Source organism: Urocitellus parryii, chromosome 5, assembly GCF_045843805.1.
Source record: "Urocitellus parryii isolate mUroPar1 chromosome 5, mUroPar1.hap1, whole genome shotgun sequence".
In the NCBI taxonomy this organism is placed as follows: Eukaryota; Metazoa; Chordata; class Mammalia; order Rodentia; family Sciuridae; genus Urocitellus; species Urocitellus parryii.
In genome coordinates this window covers 23,634,691-23,646,777 of record NC_135535.1, presented here as the reverse complement: position 1 = coordinate 23,646,777, position 12,087 = coordinate 23,634,691, and the positions used below count along the sequence as shown (strand labels likewise).

The window sequence follows — 12,087 nt, the reverse complement described above, 5'->3', positions numbered from 1 at the left end:
TAACACAGGAACTTTAGGGGACACCTCATATTCAAACTATAACAAGACTTCTTAAGGCGACAGTTTTGTTTTGTCCTCCTGATAGCACAGTGCCTGAAATCAATCAATCAAACAACTAATCGATCAATAATGGTGCTTTTGGACTTATTTCCTCTAGGGGACTACTGTGCAATCACTAATAAAGAATTTGCAGAAATTTTTATACGATGGAAAGATGTTTACTACATTGAAAAAATGTACAAAAACAAAAGTACAAAATGCATTTCATGTCATGATACCACAGGAAAACAATGACAAAAAAGATTTACACCAATAAACCTTTCATTGGCTAGTGTGATTATAGATAATGTTTATTTTCTTCTTTTTGCTTAACTCTCCTCTTTAAATCTTCCACAAGGAACACATATAACTTTTGTGACAGAAAAAGATTGTCCAGGAAGTATTCATTGGTGAAGATAAAAACCTAATAAAAATCAAGCCTTTAGCATCTAGCACCATTTTTCACACATAGTAGAATATTAGAGCCTTTTCAAATATTTAAAGAAAATAAATTAGTGAAGAGTGATGCAAAATGAAGGTTAACAGAAACAGAAAAGCACAGGTGGAGAGTGCAGAGCAAGCTGGCTAGATGAGGGTTTGGAATCTGGAGGGCTTAGCTTGGATTTTGTCATTACTCCTTAGTTGTCTGATCTTACAACTTATTTAAGCTCTTGGACACCAGTGTCTTATCTGTGAAGTGGGAACAAGGCCATTTACCCTACATATTTGAAGTAAATGAGATAAAGTATTAAACAGTGCCTGGCATAGAGCAGTCATGCAGTAAAAGATATTACTGTTGTTATTATTCTTTACGTTTTAATTTATCTTTTCTACTTACTTGACTGCAGTTTCCTTATCTGTCAGTTTGATCAAGTGGTTTTCATCATTTCCTTTCTTTCTATTATTACTTTAGACCTCTTTTGTACTTTTCTTTTCCCAGTCCTCAGACTCAAGCCTGTGGGTCCCTTCTATCTTACCCAGCTCTGGCTGCCTCCAGCCTCTGGGGACTCTGACCTGCTTCCCTCCAGGCCCATCCCCATCTTGGTGGGATCTTAGGGTGAATGCTATGTCCCTACTTTAATCTCACCTTCTAGAGAAGATCGATAGAAAATTTTCTCCTTCTTTCCCACTCTCTACAACTCCTAGATTTTACTGAGATGGTTTAGTGCCTTTTGATGCCAATAACTTTATTTTTTTCCCTTTGAACTCTTTCTTTTTAATAATAATATCCATGTTAGTCATCCGACCGTTGGGCAAGTGCTGCTGCTTCTCCCTTCCACCTCGTCTTCATTCATCTTCTCTTCCAGCCTGTGTCCTGCTTCATGGATTGTTCATTGAATCTTTCTATTCTCTAATTCTTTCCCCCAATGGGATAACCAGCTGCTATACTCTCTGAATTCTGGTTCTCGGCAAAGGCTCTTCTGTGCTCTGACAGGTGAATGATGTGCTGTCTCAGCTCAGTGTCAGAATCTTGGGGTATGGCCTTTTCTCTAAGATTTGATGGATGTTATTCCACCATTTCTAGCTTCAAATGTTGCAAATGAGAACTTCAATGTCAGTCTAATTTTTCTTTTCGTTTGGTAAGAAATTTGCTCTTTCTGTCAAAAAACTTGTAAGATTTTCCCTTTCTCATAGTTCTGGAAATTTACCAGCACATGTCTGAGTATATGGATCTTCCTTCTCTGCCCTAGAGCACAGTGAGCCCTTTCAATCTGCAGGAAAGTCTCTTTCAAGCTCTGGGAAATTTTCTTCTTGCTTAATCACTGCATAGGCAAGTTCTCTGTTCAAAGTTTCTTCTTCAGCTACTATTGAGAGCTGGAGCCAGCCTGCTTAGGTAAAAATCTCCAGCATGTGATTTCTTCTCCTTAGTCTTCTTATTTTTAAAATAGGGAATGTCTTGGTCAATTAAAGTTGTTATAACAAAATACCCTAGACTGGGAAATTTATAAATAAGAGAAATTTATTGCTCACCATTCTGAAGGCTAGAAATCTAAGATTAAGAATTGGGAGCTGATGAGGGCTTTCTCTGCTTTATAAATGGTGCCTTTTATTGGTCCTTACATTGTAAAAGGGGCAAACAGCTTTCCTGAAGCCCCTTTTTATAAGGGCATTAATTCCTTTCACGAGGGTTCCATTTTTACAACTTAACTACCTGCTGAAGTCCTGACTTCTTAATACCATCATTGTGGGAATTAGGTTTCAACATATGAATGGGGAACACAAACATTCAGATCATAGCAGGGAACAATAATGGCTCTATTGCATAGGTGACTAAATAAGAAAGATGCCTACCCCAGTACCTAGACCATAGTAGGCACTACTGAGTGTTGAATATTAATATTTGTATGTCGAGTTTAGATCTGTCTTCCAAGTCTATCATCTTGCAGAATTTCTGTTTATTTATACCATCATGATATGAGCTACTTATACCATCATGATATAAGCATCATGATTATTTAAGATTATTTTCCCATAAATTAACTTGAGTTTTCTTATGAGATGAAAAAGTGGATTACTTGTTGTAAGTAGCAAATAAAAGTCACTTAAATTTCTATCTGATCTTCTGTATCATTAACTGAGATGTCATCAATGACTGTCTTTTCAAAATCATCTGATACCTTTATATCTCTACAAATGCTGTATTTTTTTTCTTGCTTTAACTTTTCATCCTATTTACAATCAATTTTATTTCACTGACTGAATCTTTCTATTCTCTAATGCTTTTCTGGTGGTTATATTTGTTCTTCCTCTTGCTGGCTGCTGGTTATCTTTTTTGCTTGGATGTCTTATTTTGTCTACTTAATTGTGGTCAAGGTCCAGCTAGTGGATTAACTTCAGCAGGGGTAATGCTGCAGATCGCCATCAAAATAGCTAGTTCTTCCTCTACCAGCCTCCAGAGTGTAATTCCCTCCTGAGGCACCAGGAGGATGCTCAGGAGTGGGGAGCACTTAGGTCCCTCAGAGTTCCTGGGAAAGCCAAGAAGGCAGCCATTCAGAGCTGGCCTTCTCTGGATCTCTCAGACATTGTCTCAAGCTCTCTCCAGGATGCTGTCTCTGATTTGTGCCTCTGTTTCACAGCATTTGTCTAGTACAGAATGCACAAAATTGGGCACCAACTCTGCCTGTTCTCGCCATCGCCTTCTAGGACCCATCTGCCTCCTGCCCCAGCAGCTGCTTGGTCAGGAGAGGTCAAGGGATGGTTGGATTAGATAGTGAAAGGGAGGCCAGTAAGGGTACACTCACGCAATCATCTGTTCAGAACCTTCCCACTCTCTCCCTTTCATGATCAATATTGATCATTATTATGATGATTATCAGATATGAATTTAATTATCTAATGCAAATTACTTTATTTTATTAAAAGTCTTCATTTATGAAGCTAGCTTGATTTAGTTGGACTCTCAAATTCCTTCCAGTTCAAAGATCCAATGAGACCTATTTTTATGCCTTTCTAATCTGCAAATTTGTTATATTATCAGGAAATTTGATTTCCACATGAGCTTTAAGTACAGATTGTGTAAAATCAAATGTATTTTCTACTTTTCTGACTTACTAATCTTGAAGATGTGTCACCACTCAATGACAATACTGTTGCTGCTTTTTAGATTCATTTGAAGCTGAACAGCTTGCTTTCTGGTATATTATATTAAATACAGACTTTAAAAACAAAACCAAAAGCAGACTTTCTGTCAAAACAATGTTAGTTTCACAACTTCTTTTTCACAGAGTTGATGTTTACTGGAAAAAGGAACACTTCAATATTATGAGGCACAAAATCATCTGAGACTTGCTTTCTTGACAGTTATTCTTTATAATATAGATTGCATCACAAGAATAAAGCCACTTAAATTTTTTTTTCTTTCTGAAAATGGAAAATAACATTTTGAGTTTATTTTTAGAAAACAAGAATAAGCATCATGATTATTTAAGATTATTTTCCCATTAATTACCTTAACTTGAGCTTTCTTTGAGATGAAAAAGTGGATTACTTGTTTAAGTAGCAAATAAAAGTCACTTAAATTTCATTGTTTCAATCCACCACCATTTGCTGAGGACCACTTATGTGCAAGAATAATACTGGGGAGTGGTGATGTAATTGGGAACCAGTTGCCATCTCTGCCTTCAAAGAACCTATTATTTAGCTGGTAAGGAGAGAGAAAATCAATAATTTCTAAATAACTAAATAATAGGCTCTTTGAAGGCAGAGATGGCAACTGGTTCTCTAAAAGAGAATGAAGTATCGTTGTATATCAATACTCTGCACCATCCTGCCTGGTCCAGAGTAAGGGCTTAGTAACTTCTCTTTAGGGGGTGTAAGGAAAAAGGAATTTTTCTTCCATCTTGCCATCAATATAGCATATTCCTTGAACTAAAAATTTACAAAAAGTACTATTCTTTTTTTGAAAAAGAACTTTTTGGCTTCTTGGAATCGAAAAAATTTCCAAACCCAACAGGATCGCAGGTATTTTCTAGTTCTGTTACCTCACTGTTTCTGAGAAAGACACTTAAGACCCAGAAGCATGGAGGTTCAAAGCCTCAAATGACATGGTAGCTCCAGTGACTGGCCAGGACCCAGCACTTCAGCTGGAATCAAGCATCTGTACTGTGCATCCTATGCTGCCCTTCTGTTCATGCTCCTTTCTTGTATTTATTCAACTATTCTCCAAAGTAGTACCCCCACCCCGTTTTCTTCTACTCTTTTCCCCAGCCACTTTCTACTCTAAAATTACCAAAAGCAGGGTGCTCATCAGTCATCAGCCTGGACAACTTTCCCCAGTAAGCCAGGGCTCCCTAACCTGCCACCACAGAACCTTGTATTTTCCTTGCCACACACAATTATGGCTCTGCTCTTTACTAGCCACGTGACTGTGGGCAAGTTAAGTATTTTTGAACCACTGCTGTGCCCTCTGTTAAGTTAGTATGATGATGGTCCCTACTCAGAGCTGCAAGGATCATAGGGATAATACAGGCTAAGTACATGAGATGGTACCTGGCATGTGGAAAGCAGTTAATTAACCTTAATCTATTATTCATTTTGATCATTTTTATCCAGTGCTTAAAAATACAGAAAATATTTGGTGCATTAATGTCTGTCTGATTTTGAGGCCACATAGGTTAAAGAAATGTTTGTTCCTTCCACCAACCCTTTATTATGTTAAGTGATGATGGTCCCATATAAGTGTAGCAGGGACACTTGTTGGGATGACAATACATACATACATACATACATACATATATGGCATAGAATAGCAAGCAACCACTGTAGTACTTAATAGAAAACCAATATCTAGCAATGTATGCAAATTTTGATGGGAGCAACATAAAACTCCCAGATGTTTCTCTAATAATGACCTCATCTCAGAAATATAAAAGTTGTTTTATAGAGCATCATGAAATTTTAGAACTAAAAGAGACTTGAGATATCATCTCTCATTTTAAAAACAAGATAATAAGTTGGGGAAAAACAATAATAAGTTGGAAATTTAAGTAAGGTGTAATTATGGCCATTCATTGAAATATTGGGTATTCTTTTTCCTTAAACTATGTCTTGGATCCTAAAAACCATGAAGACCACCAGAGTTGTTAACAAATACCCCATGACTGTGAGAGAAGAATGGTAAAGTGGAGGCTTGCTATGACCACTGTGTATTTTATTGTTTTGCCCCCACCCACTTGTTTTCCTTTTAGGACATACTCTAGCCAAACAGGTATATAACAGTAATAAAAAGAAGGACTCCTCAAAGTGGTTACCTGCCCTTCATCTTTTTGATGTTGCACTGAGGCTCTGTAAGATAACGGCTATGGAGGAAAATGAAGTAGAAGCTGAAATCCTCTTTCAGAAAGGTAAGACATATTTGGGGTCAGAACTATATAAAGTTTGTAAAATATTTTTCTTAACAACAGCATTCTTGACTATAAACTTTACATTTTTTTACCAAGGCCTTGGTAATGTCAAAAGCAACTTGACACCCCTGCCAAACTCAGTTTTAGATAAAAGAGCACTACTTGTTTATTTCTAGAAAGAAAGAATTTCTGTTTGGTTTCTTGTATAATTTTAATTGACCCTTCTTATACAGTTTCATGTTTGACTACGAAATATCAGTATCAACTATGTGGCTATAGATAATATTACTTAAATGATTCTTGGAAAATATTTTTCCTATATTATTTTATTACCCAGCTAAACATTTTGTATTAATTTCCATAAGTAAGAGAATTGAAATTAAATAGCTATCACATACCTATACTTACAACTTATATACAATATCAATTTATGTAAAATGCATATAATTTTATTGGGGCCTCTTAAGGAGAAAAACAAAGGGTGATGGTTGCTATAATTTACTGATCATCTACTAGATGCCAACCATCTAGTAGTATTGTCAATGTTTCACATCTTACATTGCTAATTCTTACAACCTCTATGAGTTAGGCATGTCTAATCCTGGTTGACAAATGAGGAAAACAAGGTATAGTCTGGTTAAGTAAATTTCCCAAAGTTAGCAGCTACTAAATGATAGTGCCCAGATGTGAACTCAGTGCTGGCCAGCTCTGTGCCTTTTCCCCATGAAAAGTGTGACTCTTGCCAATAGTGACTACAAGATCTCCCTGTCCTGCCCTCTTTGCTACAGAGGTGCTCACTTAGGGCCTACATTTGAATGACGGGGATCACCATGAGGGCAATGGGGGTGGGTACTAGAATCATAGAGGATTTTCAAGCATTTGAATTTTTAGGATTTTTTTTCCATTAAGCTTGTGATTACTTGGAAAAAAATTAAATTCATTTTTGATTGGCAAAAATATTATGTATATTTTGGAGGTGTTTTGATATATGTACACATGATGGAATGATTAAATCAACTCATTTACATATTCATCACCTCATATACTTATTTTTTGCTGTTGTTGTTGTGATAGCATTTAAAGATTTGCTTTCTTCAATTTTCATATATATGATACAGTCTTATTAATTATGGTCACCATGCACAATGTCCCAGGATCACTTGTATGGTTGCATATGACAGAATTTCCTTCTTGTCTGATGGTGAATAGCATTCCATTGTGTATATACACCACACTTTCTCTACCCCTTCATCCATTCAGTGAGGACTCAGGTTTATCCTGTGTGTTGGCTGTTGTGCATAATGCTACCGTGTATCAGAATGCAGCTTTTTACTTCTGTTTTCTATGATATTTTTGAAATAGGGAAAAGGGGAAAGCAGAGAGAGAATGGAAACATGAGCTATAGGAGAAGTGAGAAAACTAAGCAAGGAAACAGAAAAATAACATGGTAAGGCCAGTCGTGTTGAAGAAGCCAAAGGCACCTTGAATCGGTATTGCTGACTGAAGATTCTAGAAGCCTGAGACTCTTAGAGAAAGAAGCAACAGGTCTTCCACCACTGGCTTATCATTCAGCAACAAACGACAGATAGACAAGAGAACAGCATATCCAGTTTTGTGAATTTCTATCATGAAATGTTTGTCTTTAAGTTCAAAATGATAGAAAAGGTGGAAAAATATTATTGTTTATCTTTTTCTTCTTCTAGGCAAAATAGAACGTCAAATAATGATGGAAGAGAAATCTCCAACTTTGCAACTTGAGAGTTTATATGAAGCTATACAACTCAGCTTGAAAAATGATCAAAACTCAGGGTAAAAACCTAGCTTTGTTGTAGCAATGTTTGTATTGGTTTGAGCTCCATGTTCCAGTAGGACATTTGATATTCAAAATGGGAATGAATGATTGGCCTCTTCATGGCAGGGCTAGTACAGTGGGATCCATCTGTCCTTCAGGTTTACTGACATGATTTTCAAGCATTTTGCCCTTGGCTTTGACCCAAGGCCTCATCAACATTAACAGTAGATGGTGCCCATTGTCATAATGGCCCAGCGAACTATTTAATCATTTCTACACAAATCTCCTGTCAGCCTTGGGATTGTGGGAGTAAAAGGGGTTTCCTCTGGACTATTGATTTCCAGCCAGAAGATCCTCCCTCAGATGATACTGTATCTTGAAGGGATTGTGTGGATATCCACTCTGATCATCAACATTAGGACTGGTCAACTTAATCCTGTATAAAAATCATCACAAGATTGAGGTTAGCCACCATTCCTAGAATAGCATTGATCTCTGTAGCCCCACTGACAGACCTAATCCATACTTCACCATTGCTTTTAATTTTAATTAGTGTAAGGTGCAGGGCTGGTTTTCAAGGCAGGTAATCTTATCCTGACCATCCCTTCTTTAGTACCTTGTGTGCTGGAATATTCCAGAAAGGTCTTGATGCTGGGCTTCAGAGCAGTCATAGCATGGAGTGTTGCCAGCACTGTTCAAGCTAGAATGCCCAGCTCTCTTCTAAGGCTTTCAATATCAGAGACAAAGATTCTAGTATCTGTGGCCAAATCTATGAAAAGAGGGTGTGAGTTTGAGACGGATGCTATTTTTGCCAATATATACCTTTAATGAGCACAGAAAATGGTAGCAAATTGATGAAAAGAGATTATCAGTGGTAAAGATATTTAATAAGTACAGTGTTATATCATTTTAGATTGATAAGAGATTCCTACCTCGAACTGGCCTTATGGTATTTGTATCTGAAGAAGCCAAAGAGAAAGAGTTCAGCAACACCATTAGCACTCAAGGTAATAGTCAATTGTTTTAGAAATCATAAGTTAATTGCCTTTTGTCTTGCTATTTTAGTAACACTGTGCTGTTGAAATAATGAGGCATTTTCCTGTGTGACTTAGAGAAATTAATTCATTACTTTATAGTCACATTTGTATTTATATGTCTCTTTGGACATTTTATGTAGGGTTCTGGAAATTGATTTAATTTAGATGTTTTTGCTTGTGAAAATGTTATACATGTAGATACTCTAAAGCAGCCAGTCATTAGTACGGATCAGAATATTGCAGGAGATGATATATTGGCTAACGAAACAGACAAGTAAGGTTTTCACTACCAACACAGCCTATAAGCAGCTAACCTCTAGAGTCATTCGTTCATTCACTCGTCAAGTACCTATGAGCACCTACTGTGGCCCCAGGACTGTTCTAGAGGAAGGTGACAAAACAGTGCTCTAGATGAGTCCAGTCCCTCCCTCATGCAGCTTGCCACTCATGAAACAGACAGAGCCAGTGAAGGAAGACAGTCAGAGGGAGGAGGCTGGGAGGGACCAAGGGAGGAAGAGGGACAGGGAGAGTGACTTAGGGAGTGAAATTTAGGGTTAGAAAATAACTTGGGTTTGTGGGGTTGTAAATAAATGTGGCCAGAAGATGTGATGTCCCAGGTGGGATTGGATGGATAAGGAGGGAGCCCTGCAAAGAATTGCCAAGGAATGTGTCACCTAAAGCAGTATTCTCGCAAACTAAGGTATGGAAACATCTTTGAAAGTCTTAGGAAAATGCAGATTCTGATTCAGGAAGTCAGAGATGAGGCCTGAGGTTTGGTGTTTCTAACAAACTCCCAGGTAATACTGATGCTGGTGGTCTTGGGCTACACTTGAGTATTAAGGGTCTAGACTGAGGGAGATCCTAGAGGAAGGAGTCAACCCAGGCAGCTTTGAGGTGTATGAGCTCAGTCATTTTACTTTTTAAATTTCAATAGAGGATCATCCTTACTTAATAATCACTTGACTCCCCAAAGAGATCTTTGCAGAAAATGTTGGTATCAAGTCTCTAATTTTGGGGACAGCATAAACATGATTTAAAACCTTTAGGCAGGTAGACTCTCAGTTGAATTATTTATATGGTAGTTGCCTTATGTGGATGGCACCTATTTTTTTAAATTAAAATAATTACATACTAGAAAAAGTTACTTTTGTGGTATGATAAACATGTTTATTTCCAGTAAGAGAATAAATATTTTGTTTCCATAGCAAGTGGCAATACAAATTAATATGATGGTATGATAATAACATACCACATTTTTTAGCCCATACTAGAGAAGTTCTTAAAATTAAGAGCATAAATAAGTTAGGATTTGAATGAAAAGAGTAGTGATTCCATATAATATTATTATTATTTTCTATATATCTTGACACAGAATAAACATTTTAGCAAGTCTCATGAAGCACAGAAGACAGCCAAAAACAAATAGAAACATTTCATTCAGACATACAAGACCATTGAAATAAAGCATTTGAAATTTGTCCAAATAAAGACAACACTATGAATCCTTAAGAAACATTGTTTTTTCACTTTTGTGAATTGTCCATATCATGCAGTTTGGGGTCTGAACCCTAGCTTCCTGACATACCCCCCATGTGATTGGGGCCTTTCCATTCCTGGTTTCTTCACCTCTGAAATAGAGATGATGGATGGCATGTGCCTCTTAGAGAGGTCAGGAGAATAAACAAGGTTAATTGCCTTGCACACAATAAACACTCAAGAAATGAAACTATTATCTCTTGTTATATAATTTCAGCCAAACATCTACATTCTTTCTAAAAGTATTTTTTACATAGTATGTGTTTAATAATTATCTGTTAGGTTGAATTTACTAGTTCTGCAATATTCATTTATTCATTTGTCAACCAAACACTTATTGAGGTCTTCATATGTCAGGCACATTGCTGTCTTTCCCCAAGGAGCACAGAATCTGGCAAGGAAGAGGCAAAATTGTACTGCAATGTGATAAGGACTGTAAACACAATATGTCAAGGTGGCAAAGTCGGGCAATGTAATTCTGCTTTGGGGGAATGCTGGAGAAGGCTTCCAAGATGAGATGAATTTTTGAAGAATGAGTGGAATTTTCCAAGTAGTTAAGTGGGAGAAAAATAGTTCAGAGAGATCAGCATGCATACTTTTAAAAAAGACTTAATTGACATACAATTTCCATCCATGAAACTAACCTATTTTAGGACTCCAGTTTACAGGGTTGCACAGCTGTTATCCCCATCCAGTTTTAGAACATCTCCACCATCCCCAAAATGATCCCTTGTGCCCATTTGCAGTCAATCCTTCTCCTACCCCAGCCCCATACAACCACAAAACTATTTGCCTTTCACAGACATTTACTATAAATGGAATCCTACAAGGTATTGTGTTTTGTGCCTGCTTCTTTCACCTCATGTAATGTTTTTGAGGTTCACCCATGTATAGCTTGTAACAAGTTTATTCCTTTTTACTGTCAATAGTATTCTATTATATAGAGAGACTGTTTTCGTATCAATTTGACAGTTGGTGGACACTTGAATTGTTTTATTTATTTATTTTTTGTCTGTTAGGCTTAATGTTGCTTTGACTTTATCTTCACCTTTCAGCATGGAGATACTCTTTCTGTTCTCTTGGTATATATCTAAGAGTGGAATTGTTGGATCAGATGGAAGCTATAGATTTAGCCATTTCATGATCTTTCAGATCATTTTCCAAAGTGACTGCCCCATTTGGCATTCCTACCAGCAGAGTATAAGGGCTTCCATTTCTCTATACCCCTGGTAACACTTTTTATTCACCTTTGTGATGGTGCCATCCTGGTGGGTATGAGGTGGTATCTCTATGGTTTTGTCCCTATGGCTAATGATGCTGAGATCCTTTTATGTGCTTATTGTCAATTTGCTGTCTTCTTTGGAGAAGCGTCTATTTCAGATCCTTTGCCCATTTTTTACATTTGGGTCATTTGTCTTTTTTATCATTGAGTTGTCAAGGGCGTATCTTTTTTCTAGATAAAAGTCTTTTATCAATACATGATTTGCAAAATATTTTCTCCCAGATGGTGGCTTGTATTTTCATATAGCTAATAGTGCTTTTGGAGACATAAAAGTTTTTAGTTTTAATGAGGTTAGATTTATCTTTATTTTTCTTTAGCTGATTGTGCTTTTGGCGGCACATCTAAGATCTCTAAGTCTACCTTAAAGTTGCATTGATCTACCTTTATGGGGTTATTCACTGCCTTTGTTACTGTAGCTTTTAGTAAGTTTTTAAATTGGAGAGTGCATGTCCTCCAACTAATTATGTTTTTCCTTTTCAAAATTGTCTTAGTTAATTTGAGTCCTGTGCATTTTCATACACATTTTAGGATCTGCTTATCGATTTCTGCAAAACAACA

General features: G+C 36.9%; 1 protein-coding gene across 1 annotated transcript in view; it reads left to right on the top strand.

Annotated features, from left to right (window-relative positions):
* The window catches only part of Cfap54 (cilia and flagella associated protein 54), a 311,291-nt gene that overhangs the window by 205,253 nt on the left and 93,951 nt on the right, over positions 1 to 12,087 (top strand). Inside the window, exons 57-59 of the mRNA XM_077799225.1 lie at positions 5,727 to 5,882; positions 7,586 to 7,691; positions 8,588 to 8,681. Of these exons, the coding sequence (XP_077655351.1) occupies positions 5,727 to 5,882; positions 7,586 to 7,691; positions 8,588 to 8,681 (356 nt within the window). The remainder of the gene's footprint in view (positions 1 to 5,726; positions 5,883 to 7,585; positions 7,692 to 8,587; positions 8,682 to 12,087) is intronic.